Raw genomic sequence first — 25961 nt, forward strand, 5'->3', positions numbered from 1 at the left:
TCCAAGGATGGCATTAGCCTTAATAATTTCTACCTAATTTGACATAAGGATTTCATGCAAATATCATTTACACCACAACTAGCAGTGTGATTTACTCTGAAACTACCAGCACTTCAGAAGCACTGATTTATAGTGTACCTTTTTTTAATGTTATTATAAATAATATGGTTGTCCCTGTCTTTCTGGCATCTGGCAGTGGATGGTTGAGATTTTGTGGTCACATATGTTGTGCAAAAGGCATTCAGGATGTGTAGTTGTTTAGCATCAGGCGTGTGTGCTTTAATTCTCACTTCCAGGGGTAAAACAGTCTGTCATGATTTGGAAAAGAATAGAAGTCTGGGCCTAATGTGTGGGGTTTTTGTTGTTTCAGGGGGATATGCTTTCCAGTTTTCTGGTTTCAATTTTTAAAATTCCTTCAATGGTTTTATTAGCATCCCAAATGAGTGTTTTCTGGTTCTTTCAATGTTATATTGGGTTCAAATTATAATAGTACACGTTTTCTCTGGGAAGTACATCCACAACCTGATGTCTGTAGCCCTTTCACTACACAATTGTGTCAACTTATAATTTAAATAAATAGGTCCAGCTGATCAAAGATGTACATACTGTTACCTCAGTTTGATAGATAACACATGACTCTAAACCAACCAGTTCCACAATGTGTCAATACTTTGATGGGTTTTAACTTTATATTTTCAACTTTCAAGTGTATTTGTGCTTCTGGGTCACTTGCTGGTTTACTGATTTTGCTTGGACATGGAATTGCCTGATTTTCCTTCATATTTACCTGGTTTGCCAGGACACTGAGAACACAGGGCCTGCATTTGATAGGGTTTATCTGTTGCATACCATTTATTAATTGAGTAACCTCATCTAGTAAATATACGTGGGTCAGAAATATATTAGGATCAGAAAACATTTTGGCACAATTTTTTCTCCTGGCAGTAGCACTTCAGAGTGCATTGTTTAAATGGGTGCAGTCATTTTCATTAAGGGAAAATTAACTTTCCTTCCACCTGCCATTGTTCTCTGAAGAGGATTATGATGCAGTCAGCAAAATGCTAAGGAGGGAAAAGAAAAATTACATCAAGCTCAAGAGAGGGGATGTCATATTTATTTGCTAATCTTGTAGTTATCCTGAGGAAAAGCCCCAAATACGGGGTGAGAGCCCCTCTCTGTTGTGTCAGACCTGTAGCTCCCCGTGCTCCCGTTGTCACTCCTGGCAGGGTGAGTAATGGCCATATCTGGGTGCAGCCCTCCCCACCTCTGCTGGCTGACATCATAAATTATCCAGATCCAAATGGACAGCGTTCATTAGCTGTGCACTTTGCAGGAAGAGCCAGCTCGGGAGCCGAGCACTCGCCCGTTTTTATTAAAAGTTAAAAAGCTCCTTGCTGGCACGGAAAGGGGAGGCTGGAGGAGGAGGTACAATGGGGGACAGTGCCACAGAGCTAATAAATAAAAATAATAACTATTACCATTGGTTGAGTGACCCTGGGAGAAGAGCACTACTGAGCCATTTGTTGTTCCCTTTCACTTGTCAACAGCAGTGCCTTAAAAGCCTTCGCCATTGTTCAGGGCCTAATAGCACCTGTTGGGAAGACAGGAAGACAGCTGTCAAAAAAAAAAAAGGAAAAACAGGGTGGGGGAGGAGGGTGGGAGCTGATGATTATGCCAGCAAGAAGCAGCACAGCTGCAGCAGGATATTTCCTGCTCCCACTGGGAAGCAGCTCTGCCCCTGGGCACAGCTCCGCAGGGTGGGCACAGGCAGCCAGGGGTGCCTCTGTCCCCCAAAGCAGGGAGAGCTGTCCCAGAATAATCCCAAACCCCTCAAATAGTGCACATTGCAGCTTCCTGACGAGGGTGCTTGTTTTGGTTACCTTTTCCCCTTTATTGCTCTGTGGCATTGCCAAATCAGACCCTTGGTCCGGACAGGTAAGGAAGGGTGAGGAGCCCCAGGCATCCCCAGCTCCCTGGGCAGCCCTTCCTCCCTAAAAGAGCCCAGAGCTGCTGCTTCCTGCTGGTGGCAAGTGACAGCAGTGGCCAGGGCTGAAAGATGGGCTATTTAGAAAATTGTCTCCTCAGCTTCATCACAGCTAATCCTCGCGTTTTTTCATTTTGAGGAAAATTACCACTGCTTCAGGACTCAATTTTTTTTCCATTTTTAAGTAAGTTGCTCTGAGATTTTCAGGTGAGAACAGCTGTGGTAACTGTGTGTGAAGGGTTACATTGCTGCTGTTGAATTTAGGATTTCAGAAGCAGAGTGGTGGAGCTTTGCAAGGATTTCCCTGGAATTCTAGCAAAACACTGTAGCTCTCAATTTATCTCTCAATTTATGTTTTATGGTTATTTAGATTACATACTTCTGGAGGCTCTTGCTGCTTTGTTTTAGGGTTTGTTTGAGAATACATTTAATTACTTTAAAAGTGACAGATCAGCATAAAGATCTTTTTGGTCAAAGGGTAAATCATGGAATCTCCCTAGAACATCCTTAATGGTGTGTCAATACCTATAAAAAAAGTTAGTGTATAGCCATCTCATTGAATGCCTTTTTTAAATCCCTCTTACTTATCAAGGATGTGCTGAAGATGTGAAAAATTAGCAGACCAAAGCCATGGCCCTCTGTTAATATTAACAAGATATTATGGCCCTTTAATTAGAGACTGGCTCAGTTGGTAGCACTAACACAAAAATGCATCTCAGGGGAATATGTATTCTGGTGGAGTATCTCTGTCCAACTGAGATGGAAAAAGAAAACTGAAGTGAAATTTAATGTTATTTAATTACATATGTCTTTGTTTTTATGCTGTTACCCTTGAAATAGTCTCTGGAAATATTAAAATATCTTTGTGGTTTCAGGATTTCAGTGAAGCTCAGAATACTACCTCCTTCTGTCATCTGACACACTTTTATTGCTGGGTGGACCACTCCTGAGAAAATCAATTCCTTCTTTCATTTAGAGATGCCAGGAATTAAAGGGGCATTAGAAATCTGAAGGACACAGAATAAGACAGAATTCTTTTTTCATGTGTAGGAGAGGGTTTTCTTAATTTCACTGTTGCCCATCTTTTCATAAGGATTTCCTACTGGTGGAACTTCAATTAAAAAGATAGGGGTTGCTGCTCAGGTGTTTGAAAGTGAGTTACTCTGTTTCATGTATTTATATTTTGTACATCAGGAAAGAACTGGGCACATTATAAAATGTCACTTTTGTTTTATTTAAAGTTTGATAAGGTTCAAAAACTTTCTTCATTCTGACACGTTAATTTAATTAGCGGTGAAGAAGATAGTGCTGTCAGGTAGATGGAATCATCCTAAAGTTAGAGAATAAAGCAGGGATTCATTCAAAGCATCTCCTCCATGGATCCACCTTGGGCAGCACCAGAGCCCAGCCAGGGCTGCACCCAAGATGAACCAAAATGGCCCCAAAATGCACAAGCGCTCCCGGGGTCTCTCCCTGGGATCAGTTCTGCTCCATTTGCATCTTGCAGTTCATTGTCCCATTCCAGCTTTAGCCCCTGCAGTCCCACCCTGCTTGTTTTTCTCTCTCCAGCCCACGCTGTTTGTGCTCCTGGGCTGAGATTTGGGTCATTTGTCCTTGGTCCCCAGCTGGAGCAGGAATTGTTTTGTCTCCCTGCTCTGTGCAGAGAGCTCACCATCCCCTGATGTGAAGCTCAGAACTACACACTAAAGCAGCACAGAATGTGAAAAATATAAAAGCTGAAACCTGAGGTATCACTGCTGTGGAAATGGGAAGGGCAGATTGCATCTGAGCCAGCCAGATCCTACTGTGCATTTTCAGGACAGACATTTCAATGCAGGGTAACTGAGCAGTGACTACAAACTGCACTGTTCTGGGGTTGTTTCACCAGAATAATTTGGGGTTGTCCTGCCCCAGCTCCATGTAAATCTGAGGCAGCCAGCAGTGGCTCCAGGCTTGGTGTGGAAGGGCAGATGGGTGGAGGTGTGAGTGGAGCATCCCCAGCTGCCCTGGCACACAAATGTGATTTCCATGCCCTCAGCAGTGGAAGGGGTGGCAATTATCACCCAGCAGCTCACAGCCCTGTGCTCTGCAGGGTTATTAGCACACACTGTGTAGCCTTGGTGGGGTCTGCTGTCACTAAGGTAGGTAAGGCAATGGAGTATGTACAAGTTAGCATGTTAGACATAACAGAGATAGAGCTGGAATTCCTGTGCTGAGGTGAGAGCAGGAATGCAGGAATGCTTCTCACCTGGCTCAGCAGTGTGCTCATGAAAGAGGTGGCTCTCTCAGGTATTTAGACCTCAGATAGGCTTTTTGGACATCTCAGTGTCAGTCCAGAGGAGTGTTTGACAGAGACAGTTTGAGAAATGCCTGCATTTTTCACATCTGGAAGCAGGCTCTGTCCTATATACCCGCAGAGGATGGAAGCTGAGAAAGTCTTGGCTGTGGCTTGTGTAAGCCCCAAATGAACATGGACTCTTCTGCTGGGAGGCTGAGGGACTGGTGTGATGTCCTGGCTGGCATTGCGCATCTGCTGTGTGAGTGTGACACTGCTCAGTGGGACAGGACAGCCTGAAAAGCACACAGGCGATGGAGCAGCTGCCAGTGCAGCCAGGTGATGGGGAGCACCAAAATTTCAGACAACAGCCTGGCTATTCTGAGGGTGGCATTGATGGAGATACTGGTTTGGGTCTCAAATCTAGTTTAAGAAGTCTCTTTGCTCTTCCCCATCCTGCCCTGTGCTGGGATTTGCCCAAGAGATGACTTGTAGGCACAGAGTCAGTGGTGGTTGGGCTGGGGCTGTGCCCAACCATCCCCAATTGGCTCCAGCTGTGCAGCACAGGTGAGCAGCATTAACAGGAACGAGCCATGGAGGGCACAGGGGCACTGCCCAACCCCAGAGGGCACAGAGAGGCACTGCAGCAGCAGCAGGGCACAAAAGGCTGGGGGACAGGGAGGGCAGGTGCTGCAGCTTTCTGGAGTGGAATGGTGTTACTGTGTGTAGGCAGGTGCCTGAAGCCTCCTGAAGAGGTAAGGTGTTACTGTGTTTGGGGTGAAGCTTTCTGGAGTGGTTTGGTGTTGCTGGGATTGGGTTGAAGCTTTCTGAAATTGTATGGGGACACTCTGTGCATTGTGGCCATCTCACCTGCATAACATGCTGTGACAATAATTACTTCAACAACTGGTAGTTGAGTGTATCTGAAGGCCATTCTAAGCTTTCCTTCCCAGTAAACATCCTTGTAGTTTTAGGTAGCTTTCTTGTGGGACTGGCAGTGGGCATTGGTGAGCAGTTGTGAAAATAACTGCTTTGTGGGTAGAGTAGAATCCTGTTTCTGGTGGTATTCACAGATTATTGAGTTGGATATTGAAATATTAAGTAATTTATGGTGCTATGGAACCTTTTCTGGCTGTGTGAATTATTTTTTCTTAAACACAAAAGCAGTGCTCTTTTAACAGAAATGACAACAAAAATGTCTTATCATTCATACAGCATGTGCTTCATCAAAGCAGCATGGTGGGCATTGGAAAAGAGAGCAAACAACTTGAAAAAAGTGTTGTATTTCTGAGCAGACACAAAATGAGGCCCTGTATGCAGCAGGAATGCAATGGTAACCTGGTGTCATTGTGCACCACAGGTGACTGCAGTCAGCTGTGGGTACAGAAGTTGATTTTGTGCTCTGAAATGAAAAGCTCTGTGAGCTAACATGTGGCTGGGATGGGACTGGGGATTCCAGGAGCAGGAGGGCTGGTTATCTCTGCCAGAGAAGGGAGCTTTTTAGTGGCCTTGGAAGCTGCCCATGGACATATGCAGCCCAGCTGTTTCCTGCACAGTGGTGGTGATGGAGTGGTGCAGTAAGAGTCACACTGAGATGTGCTGGCCAGAGCACCACAGCTCCCTGATATTGGAACTTGGATGTTTGCTTCAGCTCTGGGAGTTTGTGCCTGAAGTCTAAAAAACATTTTGTGTGTTAGAAAAACAACCCCAAACCCACAGAACCCAACAGCACAGCACTTTTTGGCCAGTCACAGAAGCCCCAGGTAGTATTGTGCTCAGCGCCGCGTTTTTGCTTCTCACGCCTGAGCAACCATGTCCCACATTTGAACAATATTTACATTTATAGAGGTGTTTCCTAGTGTCTGCTCCGAAAGTTTCAACTGCTTTTAGACTGGTGAAAAATTGCAGTGCTTCCTGGAAGGCAAGAGAAAAATGTATGTTTTGTGGTCTTTGATTTCCAAATTTAAATACATTCTGTGTTGTGCCTGCTCATGATTCATGGTGTCTTGCCTAGCTGCAAGTAGTTCCCTAAAAGCATGATTCTGTTGATGGAGAACCATATGTGTATGCAGATGCTGCATGTCTATGTAACCTGCTGATACCAACCATTCCTTCATAATAGTTGCTTTATTTTCCCTGCTTTGAAAATTGTTTCTGATTTTGTATAGTTAAGAGCTTCTTAAGAAAAAATGGGGGCATAAGCAGAGAAATTTCTTCTGTCTACATGTTTCTCTGCTCTTTTAAAAGCAGAGTGGAAATCTGCCCTTAATTTTGTTTCCTGATTTAGGCCAGAGAGGGCTTGTTGTGGTGCCTGAGCAGAGAGCAGGATGCCATGGGGTGGCATGTTGGTAGGTGAGGGTTGTAGGGACTCTGGGTGGAGCTGTGGCTGACAGGTGGAGCGTATTTATGACCACAGCAGAAGAAAAAGGTGAATAATGGGTGCCAGCCCAGTGTTTGCCAGTGCTTTCTTAATACAAAGGAAGGTGCTTGCCAGAAGTGGGAGGTGTATCAGGCAATGCTGAAGTTCATTCATGATAATTTGTGCCAACCCAATACTCCTTCCTCTAGGAATGACTCGTGTTGGCAGGGAATGTTTGGTGGTCTGGCTGGGCATTGAGCAACCCTTGGCTTCTCTCTGTTCTTGCTACACTTTGTGTCATCATCCTTGCCCAGGCCAGACATCTTCTGTGGATGTTCTCAGTTCAGTCAAAGAAAGGACAGAGACAATTTCTCCCAGGATGAGCCTGGGAATCTTAGAGGAAAAGAAAACAATTATTATCTCTCTTTCTGTACCCATTGTTTATAGCTGTGGTTCTCCAGAGTGTGCTATTCATGGCTCACCAATAGTGTGAGAGGTTTTCACTTTGAGACCAATCAGGTCTCAGTTTAGTGAGTGAGATATAAAGCTCACCACTTCTTGCTAATAAATTATGATTCTATTTCTCCTTCTGATGGCTGGAGTTATCCATTCCGTCCCTGACTCAACAGGGTCACTCTTCCTTTCACTTTTTTCCCAGAAGTATCTCCCTCTCAGCCCAGGGCAAGATCTGCCCACTGTGCTTACAGAGGAGGGAACCCTTTGGGCCCCCATTCTTGGATATCACACACCCTGCAGCTGGGGGCTCCAGGACTCACCCTTCTCCTCCTCCTCCTTGTAGTCACCTTATAGCAGCCTCCTGCCCTTCAGTCGCTGCTGTCTCTGTAACATCAGAGCTTTCTCTCCCATTCCTTCCTCAAACATGGCTCTTTTGGACATGCCTGGTGTGCAGAGCTCCTGTTCCTCCCCTTGTCACAGCACAATTGTTGGAATTGTGTGCCTTTCTCTGGAAGCAGGCAGCTGCAGGACACCCAAGTTTGCTTTCAGTCAGTGATCAGCAGGGAGCAGAGAGAGGTACTGGAGATTTGGCACTGAGCACCATTCTCAGCTTTTTTAAGGATTTCTAGGACTGTGACCCAGGAGCATGGTTCCAGAGCTGCTGGAGAGGCTGGGCATGGAGGGACTGCTGGGTTTTGGACCCAGCATTGCTGTGGGACTGGGTTTTGGAAAGCTCCAAGGCAGGCCCAGGTACATGTGCGTCTGTGCTGCCGCTGAACTGAGAGCAGGATTAGGTCCACTCCCAAAGGGGAGCTACAATGCTCCAAAAAAAATGAACTTCAGGAAGTAGACTAAATTCAACAGAAGTCTAGCAGTGATAAAAATTGTGCTTCTCTCCTACTATGGCTCTGTTGCCTCATCCCTTTCCTGGAAACAAACCACTCCTTTCCCAGTGTGAAAACTTCAGGGCTATTGAGCAAGTAAGTCAGTGAAGCTGTATTTAAATATCAATTGCAGGAGTAGAGTGACATGCTTGTTAGCATACCAAAAATCAGATTAAAAAAGCCCTTTAATGTTAATTTACTGAGATGATTTGCTTTCCAGTAGTGCACAGGCAGTTCCATGGATGCACAGGCTGAATCTGCTGATTCAGACAGGTGCCTCTTGGACAGTGTTTAGTTGATGATTCCTGTTTTTTCCATCTCTTGGTGGAAAGAACGGGAATCTTCTCTAAAGAGAAGGAATCCTTCTCTAAAGGAATCTTCTCTAAAGAACAGGAGTTCTCTTTGGTGCCCTCTCCATAATCCTCTTCTGCAGGAACCTGTAACACTCCTCTTGGTGTGTCTGGAACAAACATGTCAAACTCCACTGAGTTACTGTTCACAAACAGCCTGTGAACAAGTCTTGCAGATGATTTCATCCTGTGCTGTGACTTGGGACTGGTTTACCATGTGCCATAGGACACTGCAGATTGGTACTGGGGAGGACTCTCAGCTCAGGTGGGGCTTGGGAGAAGCAAAGGAAAAGAACCCAATTCTGGGTTCTTCCTAAAGGGTGAATTAGGAGGTGTTAGGAATACTCAGAACTCCATGTGTAGCTTTTTGGAAATGCAGAGCACTGTAATGCATAGCTGTCCCGATGCACATCCAGAATCTGTCATGATATTGCTCAGTTTTTGCATGTAGAAAACACGATTTTGGGGAATCTAAGAGGAGAGGAGCAGAGTAGGGATCAGAAATGGCAGTTCCTGTGTGCAGGCCTCCTTTCCCTGTTTCAAGCTGCACATTATATGTGCAAGCATTAAAAGTTTTACTGACTTTCCAGTGAATCCAGAGAATGCCTGCCTTGCAGACAAGAGACAGCGTTTATTTCTTCTCTTAATTTGAGAGCATCATCTTCCCAATCAGGTCTAAAAAAAGCTGAACAAAGGATGACTTTGTTCCTGTGTAACTCATGGAACCTCTCCTGTCGTAACCTTTTAAGCAGTTATTTTTATTTAAGATGTGTAAATTTCAAATCTTTTTTTAATGGGGTACATAAATGACATAATAAATGTTTCTTTCCAAGACATGGTGCATAAGGTATTTCACAAGCAGTTACTGAAATGTGATAGGCTGAGTATATGAATAGCATATTTTATGTAAGTACAAGATGTTAACATGGTATATAATAGAATTAAACAAGCTGTAATCTAATCTAGGTCTTTGGCTCCATAAAGCTATAGGGGTGGGGAAGCTATTGTCTTTCAGAATTAAAGTTTTTTTTAAGTATTGAGAGAAGGATGATTATTTGCTGATTCTGTGTCAAAATTGTGTTGAAGTGTCTTATGTAAAAATGGCAGTTCAGATCAAGAGAGGTTTGAGACTAAGTTAAGACATCAATTTAATATGATTGCTTGGGGGTTTTTAAAGAAAAAAATCTATATAATATTATTTTGAATAGTTAACATACAGTATTTCAACAGGGGAAGCACTGATTAGATCACCACAATCTATTTTATGCCATCAGGATTGCTGAGGGGGCTTATAATTGTGTTAAATTTTCATATTACTCATATCCACACATTAATGAACAGATGCATTGTTACTATTGGGATTTTGCCATTTGGCCTTTCACATCTCTGATCGCGATTTCCTACTGAGATCTTTACCGTTCTCGCAGAAACTCAGTCATTGATACATGGCCGTTCTCGGCGTTCTTTCCTCCCCCCTTGTTCGTGCGCGGCATCGCTCGCAGTGCTGGGCCGGAGCGGGAGCGCTGCAGAGCCCCGGGGAGCGGCAACGGCTCGGCCCGGCCGCTCTCCGAGCCGTGCGGGAGGCACGGGTTAGGGCAGGCAGGGATTCGGGCAAACTGAGTGTTCTGGCAAGGAGGGATGCCGGCAAACAGGGGTTAGGGCAAACAGGGATGCCGGCTAACTGGAATTCAGGCAAACAGGGATGCCGGCAAACTGGGATTCAGGCAAGGAGAGATGCTGGCAAACTGGGATTCAGGCAAACTGGGATTCGGGCAAGCAGGGATGCCGGCAAACTGGGATTCGGGCAAGCAGGGATGCCAGCAAACTGAGATGCAGGCAAACAAGGGTTTGGGCAGGCAGGGATGCCGGCAAACTGGGATTCGGGCAAGGAGAGATGCTGGCAAACAGAGATTCAGGCAGACAGGGGTTCGGGCAAGCGGGGATGCCGGCAAACTGAGATTCAGGCAAGAAGAGATGCCGGCAAACTGAGATTCAGGCAAGAAGAGATGCTGGCAAACTGGGATTCAGGCAAACTGGGATTCAGGCAAGGAGAGATGCTGGCAAACTGGGATTCAGGCAAACAAGGGTTCGGGCAGGCAGGGATGCCGGCAAACTGGGATTGGGGCAAGGAGAGATGCCGGCAGGCAGGGATGCTGGCAGACAGGGATCGAGGCAGACAGGGATGCCGGCAGGCAGCGGGCAGCGCAGCGGGGCTCCGGCAGCCCCGGCTCCTGAGCGGCTCCTGTAGCTTTAAGGCAGCAAGTTAGGCAGCAGACTTGTGCTTCTTCACGAGCGTAGCACGGCGAGGGTTTTGTCCAGCCGCGGGGGAAAAGCTCTGTCGCGGACTTTGCTGACAATGGACTTAAAAGTAAGGCGGGCTGCTTTCGGTGCCTGGGGGCTCCGGAGCCCATTGTCAGCTCACAATGGATCCCTGTTGCCGCATTCCTGCTTTGCAAAGGTTTGTTGGCTTTTACTGACTGACGGCTCTCCGCCGCAAACGCCGCGCTTGCTCCGGCCTGTTTACACGCCGCTCCGGAGTTTGCAGAAAAGCACGGAGCAATAATAATTAAATATATATACGTATATATAAAAAAAAAGAAACAAGGGAGAAGGGCAGTGTTTGTCTGACCTATTCACGCTGTGGGAAATGGTTTCCGTCGAGGGGACGGACGAAGTTGAGCAGTGGCCGGAGCCCGGCGGCGCCCCCGGCTCAGCGGCCGCGCTCGGGGCGGGCTCCGGCGGCATCCCCGGGGTTCCGTGGGGTTCGAGACACGATTGGGGATTCTAAGGGAGAAATTCCCTCGGGCAGCCCGGGATCAGCCCGGGGAACGCCCCCGGGGGCACAGGAGGAGCTCGGGGCGCTGCAGGGTGAACAAACCCGCAGCGGACCCAGCGCCTTCTGTGCTCTCGGTGGCATCCGGAGGTTGTCGCTGCTCCCCCGGCCGGACGCGGGGCTGCTCCCAGCTCTCTGTCTGTCTGTCTGTCCGTCCCTCTGCCTGCGAGCGCACGGGCTGATGGATGGATGGGGGATGCAGGAGGGCATCCCTGGCACGGGCGTTCCCTGGGCATCGGGGCTGCTCCCAGCTGTCTCTCTGTCTGTCCGTCCCTCTGCCTGCGAGCGCACGGGCTGGTGGATGAGGGATGCAGGAGGGCATCCCTGGCACGGGCGTTCCCTGGGCATCGGGGCTGCTCCCGGCTGTCTGTCTGTCTGTCCGTCCCTCTGCCTGCGAGCGCACGGGCTGGTGGATGAGGGATGCAGGAGGGCATCCCTGGCACGGGCGTTCCCTGGGCATCGGGGCTGCTCCCGGCTGTCTGTCTGTCTGTCCGTCCCTCTGCCTGCGAGCGCACGGGCTGGTGGATGAGGGATGCAGGAGGGCATCCCTGGCACGGGCGTTCCCTGGGCATCGGGGCTCGCCCGGCTCCGAGCCCCGAGCTGCGGCTGGGGACGCGAGGTGCAATTAGCCAAACGAGATAATGAAGGTGGCTCGTAATGGTTTTTACTGTGGGGAAAGTTAACCAGTTGCTAATAATTGTACGGTCTCTCGGCCAGACGGTCCCTTTGATAAGTTAACGTGCGCTCCCTTTATGCTCCTGGTAGGGGGTAAACAAATGCCTGAACAAATACAAATACACATAAACACCAATGCGGAGAATAGCGGTATATGTCTTAGATCCAGATAATAAGTGTGGGTATTGTTATTTAGATGGCACATACTGGGACACTTATCTTTTAGTACACTCCATTTTCTAACTGAATGCAGTGCTAATCGTGGGATTGAAAGCTATTGTAATTGTGTACCCATCTAAATGCTGACAAGAATATACAATTACATTGTTTGGAATTGAGTTTAATGTTCTCTGAATTTTATTAGCATTTATATTTACTTATGCATTAAAATTCTACACAAAAAGAGGTCAGAACACAAGAGTTGCAGACATAAATATCAGACCCATCCACACCCTCGCTGCATTTTTCCTGAAAATACTGAACAAATATATTTTATTTTATTTTTAAAGGAAGTGATAGAATCTGAAATGAGCAAATAATGGGTTTCCATTCTAAGCGATGCCTTTTCTCCCTCTGGATTTTGCAGTCTTTTAAAGCTTTTTTCCATACCCAACTTTTTATTATTATTTATAATGCGTGTGTTACCGGAAAATCTTTCCACAGTGTGCTTACCACCACACGATGTTTAAACACACATTATAAAGTGGATGTAATTGTAAAGACTCAGAGGGATATAATTACATGTAGCAGATTTAGGAGCTAATTCTTTGCTTCTCTCTCTCTTTCTCTCTCTCTCTCTCTTTACTCCGCATTTTATCAACATAATTATTTTTTGACTACAGACTAACACCCAGAAACTGACAGGCATCCATTATAGGCAGCAACTTGTTCACCAAATTGAAAAACAATGAACTGCAGGTTTACATGTGCCCATTGTAACACAGAATTACCGGAGCTTTGTTCCACTAGAGGAAAAAGCTAATGGTTTTGAAACAGCAGGTGACAAAACACATTCAGTTTTTTTCTTTTTTGTTCCTTTTTTTTTTTTCTTTTCCCTCCCCTCTTATCAGTTTGTTGATGAAGTCATTACAAACTGGGGGCCCAGAATAGGGTTGGCCTTATTTTTAGCAGATAGACTTTTAATGAGTTCTATTGTGGAGACAGTCATGTTGATTTGCTTACGTTTTTTTTCCCCCCCTTCACTCAGAAACTCCCAGTATTGAAAAGCTACTATCAAAGGACTGGAAAGACAAGCTTCTTGCCATGGGATCAGGGAACTTTGGAGAAATAAAAGGTAACGCTGTTTCTCTGCTAAAGGAAATTGAGAATGAATATACAAATACCGCTGGCTTTGTGGAACTTTGTCTGCTCCTCTTCCCCTCCCCTTCAAACACGGTAATTTGGGGTTTAAATGAAATGTATGCACTTCCATCTGTGATCATATAAATCAATGGAATGCTGTATTGCCCTAAGTGAATGAATTTACATTAAGCTTTTGTTGCCTATATCGTTCTCTGTTATAAACGAGCACATCCTATTGCTGGATAGGGGGAAAAAAAAGTCAGTATCAGACATATGTGGTACCAGAGTATAGCAGAGCTCAGCTTCTGAAATTGAGGGTGATCTGATTTCCTTGTTTATTTTTGGACCGATTTCGATGATGTAGTTTTTTGTTTGTTTTGGTTTGTTTTTTTTTTTTTTACTTTTTTTTGCATGTAGGGAAGAATAAAAAGAGCAAAGTTTGTGTAATGGTACCTCTAGGTACTGCAATTAGCCAGTGCAGATTTTAAAAGACAGCGTACAACATCTGTGCACTAGAGCATGTTCTTTTAAAGCCGTACTCCAGAAGGAAAATGACAAAATTTGACCACTCTCCAGCAGCAGTAGTTTCTGCTTTGCCAAGATATTTCCCCATTTTATATATCTGAGGTCGTTTTAGGGAACCTGTGGTTGTTTGTTTTCATGTAATTTAATATTTTTATAATTCCTCTGCAGTGCTTATGATGAGGAACTCACTCAAAACACACGTGTCAAAAATTGCAAGTTTTCAGAGCAGCCATTATCACTCTGAAAAGAAGCAGTGACTCTGATTCTTCTCCCGTTTATAGCAGTGTGCATCTGGAGTAGCAAAACCCAAGCCAGCGTTGTTTTGGAAATGTGAAAGTAGAATGAAATTAAAATTAAGCCCTTCTCCTCCTGTGTTTATAAACAGGGTTTAGTTTCTGTCCATTACTTTGGAATGTTTACTTGCTAATGTTGTCCCTGCTCTAGAGATGCTCACTCAGGCAGGCTCCCAGACCTTGTGCTGGCAGGTTTAAGGGCCCTGTGCACAAGAGATGTGCAATATTCAGTAAAGCACACAATACAAGATGCTCTCACAGGTTCTTGGGTTGGTGCAGATGCAGAGAAAGTGTTATTTTAATTCTATGGGCCTTCCAGCCTGTCACTGATAAGCCACCAGCATTAGCCTGTGCTGTTCTACTGCCTTACCCAAACAGGAAAATATTCCCCTGGTTTCCCCAGACTTCTCCCCAGCAGGCTGTAATTCAAAGATACATATTCATTACATCTGTGGAGTAACTTTATAACAGAATGCAGTGCTCCAGCCCCCAACAGGCTGAGATGTTGTGATGATGATGATGGTGATTATTATGGCTCCAGAGGGCCAAACCCTAGTTTTTTCATTCCTGGTCCATGTGTGTAAAGCAACAGGTCTTAAAGAGGAAGGGCAGCCCTAGGCTTACCTTAGGTAGGAGGTCTGGGTTTTAAAAGCACTTTGTTTAAGATGAAATCACCCTTTGCCATGAACTGATGCATCCTTAGGATGTTTCAGGGACAGAGTATGGGGAGACATCTTTGATACCCACTTTTGGGCAGGTCTTGCACAGTGTGTGGAGCCTCTTTAATTCTTGACACACTGGAACCTTTAGAAGGACTCCCAGTGATTCTCCAGTGCCTCTGCACTCTGTGGAGCTGCTCTGAAGAGTGCTGTGCACTGAGAAGGTGGTCTGTTCCCACTGCCTGTGATCTTTTTCTTTTGGAGGGCAATCTTTTTTCTCCCTTCCTCTTTTTCCCTTTCACAAGCTAAACTTGAAAGCAGCAGCAGCCAGCTATATGCTACCACCAGAGAAATTCAACAGTCCTTTCAGTCGTGCCTGGGGGAAAGGATGGGGAGCAACAGCACAGCCTCAAAGAAGACTTTTCTTTGCTTTAATTTTTGGTTTTTAGCTTTATATTTTGAACACAAGTCGAGTTATTGTTCTGTAGCTCTGTTCAAAAGGCTCACATCTGAGGCTTTTTAGTGTGACTGTGGTTCTGTGGTTGGGGGCATGGTTATTAGGTGTTTGGATCAAGTTTGGCAGTAAGCTGTGAAAACAGGCACTGGTTTATTTTTCCTACTGACTGCCGTGACAGTTGCAATTATTGTCCATTGTTCCTAGGTGGCTGGAAAGGAGGGAGGATACAATAGAGCATTGCCCTCTGGGGGTAAATGAATTTGACTTACAGATTCTTGGGGGGTCAGGCAGGCTGATTATTTAGTGCCCAGGAATGTGGTTTTCATGGCACCATCAGCCCTGAGCAGCCAACAAACAATGGCTCAGCTGTACTGCAGCTATATTTAGTGAGGCAGCAGGAAAGGTGTGCAAGTTGAGCTGCTCTGTACCCACACACACGTGTACAAACACACGTATATTTGCTGCAAAATGGTTTTGTCATTCTATGGTTACGAAGTTTTCCAGTTGTGATTTTTTAATTAACTTCTTTCTCTGTACTTGGCCCGGCAGCTGCGTTTTTTCCGCCCCTCATTTCTCTATTAGTGATATTTGGAAACCCCCATTTAAGCAATGTCTTATGTTTAATACACCCTGGAATGTGGACAGCACTAGGAGCTGTGCTGCCCAACTGTCTTACACACTGAACAGTTTTTTCCATTTAACTGTTCAAAATTTCATTGTGTTTTTCATTAGGTCTGGGGGAGTTTTAGTACATCATGTGCAAAAAGGCTCAGCACCAGGCTACATACTGTTAATGCCCAAGTCTGTGTTATTACCATTGAGTTTTATTATCTGGGAGAGATTAAAGAAAGGGAGATGAAGAGGAAGACTTTATTTTCTATTAGCGTGAGACTTTATTTTCTATTAGCGTGATTTCCTTTAAGCTAGAGAGCAGGGGTATTTTATTAAAGACAGGGAAATTGGTGAGAGGTTGGAAGTGGCCAGGCTCTCATGTTCTGTGCTCAGTTGTTTCTCTTGGTTGCTTTGTCACCTTTGGCTGCTATTTAAACTCCCCTTTCTTCGTCTGCACACCCATAAAGCAGAAGAGCCATCTCTGAGTGTCTGCAGAGGCAGCTGCAGATTGAAGATCACACTTAGAAGGGTTTATATCCATCCAGTTACTAATTGAAAGGGAAATGGGTTGTTTTATTCCACAGCTGGACCCAAAGGTACTGCCAGGAATGCTCTTAAAAAGGGGCAAAGCCTAGAACTTTTTATGTCTGTAGAAAATGTAACTCAAATACCTGTGCTTGTTCAGAGAGTTTGGGGCTAAATTACAATTTTAGCACTAGAAGTTTCTTAAGAAATTCTGTTTTGATATCTATGGAATTTTTACTCTGCTCAAAACAAGTTGCTGTATAGCAAAACATACAAAAGTGGTATTTAATTGAAATATTTATAGTGAAGCTGTAAAACCGTATATTGACTTGGTTAAAGCCTGTTCAAACTTGCTTATATCCATCCCAGTCAAAACCAGGCTCAAAAGGCCTCTGGATTATCCTTGGATAATGCATTTTATTGGATTCAGTAGAGCAGAGAGATCCTCAGGTCTCAAAGTGGTGGTGTACAGGAAGGAAAATCATCCCCTTTTCTGCTGTCAGTGTAACTGCCTTGTTAGCTGTGCACTGCAGGGGGAAAGGAGGTGCTGTCCTCCAATGTTAGTAGGAAAAGCTATCAAAAATAGATGTATTCCTTAATTATCAGTGATCATTCCTTTATATAAAATTAACTTTTAAATTAAATTATAAAGTGAAGCTTCTCTTTCACTGGCGCTGGGCCTCAGGTGCATCAAGGGTTGTCCAGCCTTGCTCACACTGGGGTGAGTGAGGCAGCTTTAACCATGATGAAAACTCCTCTTAAAACTTCCTTGGTGTGCACAAAGCCTTGCTGCTAATCTTGTCCATCTCTCTGCTGAAACTTGGCAAGACACAGCAAGGCATATTTTTTATGTTCCCCACTTAGCTAATTTTGAATAGGTGTGTGGAACAAAAGGTCGAACAGGCTTCTGTTTCCAGTCTTTCTGAGCTGGTTTTCTCTTGAAGGCATTGTTAACGGTGATTGTGCCCAAATCTCTCAAGAAAGACTGGGCAGGTCTGAATCTGATGTATTTTTGTTGTTATTTGAAAGACCTTTTGTATTGTGTGGGTGAGTTTGTAAACAGCTCAGGTGAAGTTCTCTGCGCTCCCTGTGAAAGGGATTGGGTTAAAGTCATCCCTTCATTGTGTCCACGGAAATCTGGGTGACTCTGGAGGCTGCTCTGGAGTAAGCACAGATTTATGGAGGTGACTGAAGGTGAGATGAGCCTCCCAGCCCTGCTCTGCAGCTCACCATAGCACAGAGGTTTGTTCTGTGTGAGGAGCTGGGTTCCAGGTCCCGGGCAGTGCCAGTGCAGGTGGTTTGATGTGAGATGGAGCTGTGCTTGCTGCAGACTCTGCTTGTGCCCCTGTGCTCAGGGGATGGGGCACCAGAGAGTAGGCAGTGAGGGGTTTTAGGGCTGCCAATAATGGCTAAAGAGAAATAATCCATTCAGCGATACTATAGCTCATCAGAGCCCCTGAATTAAAGACATATGTTATGTAGATTCAATGTATGGATTAAAAGGGATAATCTGGTAGGTGACACACAGAATCTTGAGATAAGTGAGCTGTGCAGATTCCTGTATGGATTGTGAGGGATAATTCCAGTTAAGTAATGCTGCACAAGTTGAAGACAAGTAAGCTCTGGGTAGTGCTCAGGTTATGTGCAGTAATCCAGTGAGTGACACTTTGGATCACATAATCTGTAAACTAAAGACAAGAAATTCTGCATTTACATGTGGACAGGAAGAAGGAGGGGGAAAGGGAGAAAGATTATTCATGGGGAATACACTGGGTTTAAACCTTTGACTAATACAGCGCAGATCCCCAGGAGATGTGTCAATTTTGCATTTGCAAATTAATGGTTCAAAAAGGTTTGCAAACTTGTGTCAGCTCTGGGTGTTCTGCATTATTTTTTCTGTGAGTAGTATTGTAAGTGGAGTGGCAAGAGAAGGAGGCTGAGAGTCATAAGTGAAGGAGGTATGTTGGATTGTCAGCTTTTAGTTGTGATAAATTCAGTATTTGTTGCAGCCTACTTGGTGTCTTCTTTGTGTTTACTTTTTTGAGGGGTTTAATAGCAGCAAATTGCCAATGGAGCTTTAGTGCTTTGTTAACATTCCAGAAGTGCTGGGGTGCATGGGGTCCTGCCCAGCTGCACCCAGGGAATCCTGAGTTTCAGGAGGAAGTTTGGCAGGTTGGTCACAGGGCAGTGTGATGCCCTCAGGCTGCAGAGAGGCATCCAGGGCTGGCTGAGCCAACACAGAGCTTCTTCAGGCCAGGAGAAAGCCTGGGGGAGAGGTGGTGGCTGCATGGAGCTGCTCTTGTTTGACCTGGAATGGGAGGTTAGCTGAGGGTTGTGCATGGGGAAGGCAGGGTTGGAGGAATCTTTTTTAAAGCATCTAAAAATGTTGTTTTATGGCAAAGCAGCTAATTCAGGTTGTTCCGGATTTTTGTACATAAAGGTATTTAATTTGTTCTCAGAAAGTCAGGTTCTAGTTTTATTTTTAAGATGTGATTATTGATAGAGATGATGGAATAAAATTGAACTAATTGAGGTAGTAAATGCCAATGGCTTTGTTTGAACATATGGGGACCAAACCACTGTATTTAAAAATTGTTCAGAGAGTTGGTTGACAAAAGGGTCCTAAAGCTGTGCTTCATGGTTCTAAAATTACCTGATAGAGCTGAAAGCCACTGAGCTACAACTGCCAGTTTGTCACAACAAAGCAAATACACACACACACACACCACTTTTTACTCTTTTTCCTGCTGCTGCATAAAATTCCAGCAGCAATTGCTATTTTCCTGGCCTGGTTCTGACTTGTTGTCTAGACAGTGAAACAATGAGTAACCTCTGAGAAACAGTCTCAGCACAAACAGAGTTGTCTGTTCCTTTTGTAACCTTGACAATGAGTTGCTAACCTGGTTGAATACCAAGCCTTGTTTGTGGTCTGCTGTACCAAAACTCACTTCTGACAGCAAATGAGGAGTGCTGAGTGACAGCCTCTTTCCAGCCTTGTGAGACACCAAAGTGCTGGTTTGGTACAGAGCAGGCAGCTGAGCTTCTTTTTCCCCACAGAATATGAGTTCTTGAGGCTGGTAATGGCAAAAGAGGGTAATTGCTCATCATTTGGTTTTACTCATTCTTCACCTTGCTCTAAAATCATAAAAGATTAAGAAAGTCTGTCTGCTGAAATAAAAACCTTCCTTATATCTCGCTGTCCCACAATGGATTTTTACTTGTCAGACAGAGAAGATTCATTACATAAATCTGTAGGTACAGGCCAATCAGTTTGAATTGTCTTTCCTTGTTTCTCTTTCTGGAGCCTGTGGCTTGTCAAGTAAAAAGCAGTCAGAAAGTTTTCTTTCATTATGCTGACTCGCCCCAGCAATAGGATGAAATAATTGAATTTAGCAAGGTGGGTAGTTGTAAGATGGCAGTCATTGTGTAGCAAAGTTGGCTTAAATACTTAATGAAAAATGCCAGTTTTCAGATGTTTTTGTCCTGACAGCTGCAGGATTTAGTGGCCTGAGAAGCTCTGTTCTGGTCCATAGTGAAGCACTCTGCAGTATTGATCAGGGAAGCATCAGCACAAGTTCCCAAGCACAGACCCACACGTCCCAGCAGGTACAGAATTTAAAGTACAGTCCCACTGCTTGGCCATAAACGTTTCACATTGCTGTTCAGGAACAGGGGGAAGAAGATGTTAAATTGTGAATTTACCTCAGCCACTTAGATGTGTTCCTCAGCCTGCTTTTCCTGGAGGAAACATCAGCTCCTCATTGCCTCGTGTGTGACTTCAGCAGCACGAATGGGAATACTCCTCTTTACATTTATGTCATAAATAGATTTTTAGATTTTTATTGAGGGAGAGCATGACACAGATTAGTTTGCTTTAAAGTAGAAGACTAGGTGGCCTGTTTTACTTTTCTTATTTCCTTACTAAGCAAAGTCTTGTTGGGTTTAGATTTCTAAAATGTCAAGGTTAAAAGTAGCATGAGGAGTGAGGAAAAAATAGTTGAGACTGGGATGAGAATGATACTGTGGAGGAAAGATGCTGTAAGAAAACCCTCTAGAAAAGATAGTCATTTAATGAACTGCTGATAATTTTATTTATTCTTTGGCTTTGGTACAGTTAGGACTAGTAGGATTTTACTCTTTCTGAGGACAGCTTGGTTAATAGTTTGTTCAGTTTGAAAAACCTTTGTTTCTGTATCAAGACTGTAACCTTTGGTGGCTAAAAAAGCCTGCTGAAAAAGCAGAGCATTGCAGGAAATGCTTGGAGGTGACTCAGCCTTTAGCTCATGCATGGGCTGCAGCTCAGCCCTTGTCTCAGGGCTGTTACATCAAAGTCACAGAGGCTGTGCTGTGGCAGGGCTCCTGCTCCATGAGCTGGATGACATCAATAATTGCTTCATTCATAAGGGTCCCCTTGGCTGAAACCCTACCTCGTCTCCAACTGGGTCAAACACAGACTTAATTATCTATTTAACGTGTATTACTGTTAAAAGTCAGTGGGGAAATTCTTGGCTTTGCTGCAATAGTTCTGCTGGTGACTTCATCAGGGCCAGCAATAAAACCTCCTACACCACATAAAGTGCAGAATGACTTTCAGAGAGTTGCTAAAAACTCTGTGCTTTAGTTTGCTCTTGAAAAACATAATGCATGCCATCACCTCAATACCTGCAAACAGTCTTTAAGAAGATCAATTAGGTGGTGCTTTGAAATTAAAAAATGCTTTATACTGCATGCTCTAATTATTAGTATACATCTTAGCATTATTTGAATACAGAGCACTTCAAAATATTCTTATTTCCATTAAATGAGTTTTTCGCCCATAGAAAACTTTGTAGATACAGGAGGCTTTTTTTTTCCCTTTTGTAACCACAGCTAATGATACGAACATAATACAATATTATTATGTCTTCCAGCCTTTGTACTTGCACATTGTTTTCTTTGATTTCCCTTTGAAAGACAGATCCTGACAGTTCAAAAGCTGTTTAGGCAGTCCCTGTGACAGTATAAACTGGCTTGGCAGGTGGATTTCAGTGCCTGGGTGGGTTGAGTGTGCACAGAGCATCCCCAGCAGTTCCTGGGGAGGGGACAGAGGGTTTGGGGACAGCCCTGCCCCTGGGACATGCACATCCCTGGGCTGGCTGGCAGCAAACACTCCCACTGCCTCAGCATTTGCAGCAAAAACTGAAAATGCCTGTTACAGAAAATATTGGCTTTCCCAATTTCTCATTTACATTCTCGTTCTGTCTAATAAATTATAACAAAGTATTTACTGTTTTGATCACAGAAGCAGTTCCTCTGCCTTTTTTTTGCTCTGGTTCTGTTTTGGGTGGGTATGCCAAGGTTTCTCCTGTTCCTTTTCTCACTTTATGTGTGTCATTTGGTCATATTGGTGTCTTCATTCTAATGTTTATTAAAATGTTACTGTCACTGCCAGTCTGAGACTGTGAATCAGAACTAAGAATGTGTAATAGTTTATTTCACATTTGAGTAAATTTCTTCTACTACTTAAACACTATTATGGGTAGTGTTGATCTGAGATGAAGTTTAGGTTTGCCTAGAATGCCACTAATTTGAGTCTTCTTTTATTGCCATCTGCTGTGGGTGCTGCATCCACAAACGTGGGGTTTTTTTCCTGAGTTTCTGTTCATGGTGATAGAGGACAAGCTGGCACATCTGGAGAGCATCTTTTCTTGGTTCTTTATGCATTACCAACCTGCAGTGTGTGCTTTGATGTCCTTTGCCTGACCTGTTTCCCTCAGTTGTGGAAAACCTCCGTTCAGCCATTGCAGTAGGAGCACAGAGAGCACCTACAGCAACCTCCTGAAGGGCAGGTGGTTAAAGGCTTTGCTAGACATGAAATGTGCAATGTCTGTTTGCCCTGGCTCTCAGGGTAGTTCAGAGCAATTCTTGGGGCATGGTTTGAGGCTCTCACTCCGAATTTCTGTGGAGCGGTCCAGCTTGCTGTCAAGTGATGGACACTTGGGGTTTTCTGGCAGCCCTGCTGCCTGGCTGGGGTGAGAGCACTGCAAGGTGTCAAGGCCAACTGCAGAGCCATGCCCAGCTCCAGAACCACAGAGCCATGCCCAGCTCCAGAACCATTCCCATCTCCAGAACCACAGAACCATTCCCATCTCCAGGGCCATTCCCAGCTCCAGAACCACAGAGCCATGCCCAGCTCCATCTTGGAGCAGCCCCCAGGGAGTTCAGGAAGGAAGCAGCTGCAGGTGGCTGCTGGGGACAGGGGTCTGCACCCCTTCCCAAGTTCCAGCAGGGTCAGCAGCCGTGTGGATAATTCAATAATTCCTGAGTAGCATCATTTGAGCAGCTGTCTTTATTTGTTGTTGGGTTAGTTGCTTAAAATACTGACACGTTTTGCCCTGTGAGCTGCAGGATTCTTTAAATGGAAATCCCTTGGCTGCCAAGACACTTCACACCATGATGCAGGTTTGGATCTCGTGCAGGTTAACACAGAAGATAGTGAGGGTAGGACAAAAGTCCACCATCCTTGTTTGCCTACAGCACCTAGAAAAGGGTAGAGAACCAACTGGGGCTCTTAACTCTGTAGTGGTTTTTGATACACCAGGAAAAATTCCTGGAAGTGATTGTACTCATGTGGTGACCCCACTGTTGGCCTCAGCTCACCAATAAGTAAATAAATAAGTCTCTCCATGCTTTGGCCTTTGTATGTTATGCAGAGTAATACATGACTGGCCATGGCAATGTGAAATGGCACTTTTGTTGACCATTTTAAGAAAAGTAAATATAGGAAAAGTGTGCTAGGTAATAAGGCTAACATAAAACATACCAAACTTAAACTAAATGCAGACATTTAACATTATTATCAAGACTGTCTAATTCAAGTACTTCCCTTTTTTTTTTTTTTTTTCATTTTCACACATTTATAAGCCAGTAGTTACCTGCAAGATATGTCAAAACTGTGGTTCATCATCAGTGGAGCTTCCATAGATGTGTGAGTAAGACAAGGGGAAATTGCACAGAACTCCCCATCTCTCATTAGAGCCACATAGCTGATCTTTAATTTTTTTTTTACCTCTGGTTTTGTGCAGGTCACTTGAGAGTATGGCTATCCAAGTACTTACTTTGCAAGGAATTATTACCTCAAAGAATTGAAATTATCATTAAGTACTATTCCAGTTACTGGAAGGATGGCTTAGTCCTGGGAAAAAAAAGTACCTACTAAGCCATGTTTTCCTGGAAGTATTCTCCAAGAGAAGTTTTTTTTTATAAAGCTGATGCTGATAAATTTTCCCTTTTGGTGTATTAGCAAACTGAAATAGCTCGAGAAATATAATGCAAGAAGTCTGCCTTTTGTCAGACTACTTTCACTCCAGCTGTATAAACCCCAGGAATTATGCATTGTACTTGGTAAGTAGGATATAAAACACCCCTTGTGGGCATTTCAGATTGTCTTTAAGAACGGAATAATAATAATAATAGTGAAGAGACTGAGTGAATGTGTGCCTGGCTGCAGTGTGGTGTTGGTGTCTGCACTGGCAGTCACTGCCTGCTCTGAGCTCACAGTCATGGTTTGGGTTGGAAGGTCAGCAGGTCTCTCTGCAGTGCCCAGGGACACTTTCATTGTTCAAAACCCTGAAAATTCAACATTTCCAAGGATGGGGCATCCACCACTCTCTGGGCAACTTGTTTCAGTGTTGTACCACCTTCTCTCCTTCCTTATTTCTAACCTAAATTGACTTTCTTTTAGCTTAAACCATTGCCTCCTGTCCTGTCACAGCAGGCCCTGCTAACAGGTTTGTCCCCATCTTTAAAAGCCCCTTTTAGGTACTGGAAGGTGTCTCTGGAGCTTTCTTTTCTCCAGGCTGAGCAGCTCAAACTCTCTCAGCCTTTCTGAGAAGAGAGAATAGAATAGATCTAGAATAGAGAATAGAATAGATCTAGAAAAGAGAATAGAATAGATACAGAATAGAATAAATATTCTCTGAGAATAGAGGATAGTGCTCCAGCCCTGGTGATGCCTGTGGCCTCCCCTGCACCTCTTCCAGCACATCCCTGTCCTTGCTGTCCTCAGCACCAAGAGCTGCAGGCTGCACTTTGCTCTTGGCACTCAGATGGAGCTGCTGAAGGGCTTTGCTGCTCTGTGCCAGCCAGGCAGGCTGGTGGGATGTCCCTGTCCCTGCCTGTGCCCTGCTCAGGTCAGTGGCACATGGGTTTCCTTCCCAGGGAGCCCAGCCCCAGCCTGGGCACACAGGGCTGCAGAGCAGCACGGCTTTCCTGCCTCTCCTGGGAGCTGTGAGCTCTCTGCCTGTCACTTCACACATGTGGAAACATTTTCCACCTTTCAGATTAACTTAAAGATGGGGATTAATTTAACTTCACAAAGGGGTTTTTGATTCCCAGCTGAAAGCTGCTGTAGGAGCTGAAAATCCAGGGATGAAGCAGCAGTGTTGAGTGTTGGTGTGTTTGACAGTGATTTCTTTCTGCTTGCCCTCACTCAGGGGCTGAGGCAATCCTGTGTGCTCCTTCTTTCTGTAGGACCTTCTCCCCCTCTCTCATGCCTGCATCCACCCCTCAGTGAAAGTTAGGAATGAAATATCTGCTGAATAAATAAACACAGAATATTTTGTTTTCAGGTGTTTCAGTGGCAGTATCAGTGCATGGCAGTCTCCATTAGAGGAGCTTTTTGGTAAATCCACATGGACAGGCCAGGCAGGGGCTGCCTCCTAGAACAATTCTGCACCTCTTGGAAACACCGCACCTTTCTCCTGGGGAACAACAAATAAAGGATGCAAGAGTGGCAATAGAAACCTCTGATTAATTCCATGGCCAGGTGGCAAATGCATGACTTGTAGCAGCTCTCTGTCTCCAGTGCTGGAAGGAAAGCTCATAGTTAGAAGTGTTTTCTTCAGCCCTGGGAGTGTTTTAGCACTGGCTTCCATTCCTTCTCACAGCTTTTAGCAGAACAGGTTTAAAGGCCTATGCTTTCTGTTGCAGTGTGTTTCTCAAGTTTCCAGCTTGTACCACAGTTTTTCTGGAGGCTTTATCTGAGAATATTCTGCTGTAGTTCTTTGTTGTGTGGTGAGAATATTTTCACAGAAATTTCTAGAACCCTAATGAAAAACAATTCAGTTGCATTTCTTCTGTCACGTTGTTTCTGGTGATTCTGTGTGTTTTTCCACTTGCATATGGCTGTCTACAAATGGACTTAAGTGCCTGCACTTGGCTGACGTTGCAAATGGGATGGTGCTCGGGATCACATCATTGAAATTAGGTAAAAGTAACAAAAAAAAAAAAAGGAAATTAAGCTCAGTAAAAGCAAAGAGCCCTCCCAGTGCCACCTCAAAGGCTTTCAGAGCAAGAGCAGAGGATTCACCATCACAGACATTTCAATCCAGTCTAGCAGGCTGTATGAAATATTGTGGGGAACATTCCTGCACTGGCAAGGGGGTAGGCTAAATGAGCTATTACCAGCAGCTCTTTCCATGTCTGACTGATAGTTGGCTAGGAACGTGCTTGCTGTAGTCGCCAATTTTTTTTCTTTTTCCTTTTTTTTTTGGTTTATTTTTTTTTTTTCTCACTTGGAGAGCACTGGTGACATTGGCAGAAGAATGCTCCCTTATAACCACTGTCCTTCTGGGTAGAAAAATAATTTCTTCAGCATGGTTCTGAAAGTGAGGTAGTGAGTTCCTCTGTGTGTGTCAGCTGAACTCCACTATAAAAACATCTAACAACAGTACAAATGAGAGTGATGATGAGTTGTGTTTAACTCCCATTTTGGATATGTTTATAAAAGAAT

General features: G+C 44.6%; 1 protein-coding gene across 1 annotated transcript in view; it reads left to right on the forward strand.

Moving 5' to 3' along the window:
• SOX5 (SRY-box transcription factor 5) overlaps positions 1 to 25961 on the forward strand; it is a 279255-nt gene that overhangs the window by 112869 nt on the left and 140425 nt on the right. Inside the window, 1 exon segment of the mRNA XM_036400499.2 lies at positions 13024 to 13110. Within this exon segment, the coding sequence (XP_036256392.1) occupies positions 13024 to 13110 (87 nt within the window).

This window comes from Molothrus ater, chromosome 5 (assembly GCF_012460135.2).
Source record: "Molothrus ater isolate BHLD 08-10-18 breed brown headed cowbird chromosome 5, BPBGC_Mater_1.1, whole genome shotgun sequence".
Lineage (NCBI taxonomy): Eukaryota > Metazoa > Chordata > Aves > Passeriformes > Icteridae > Molothrus > Molothrus ater.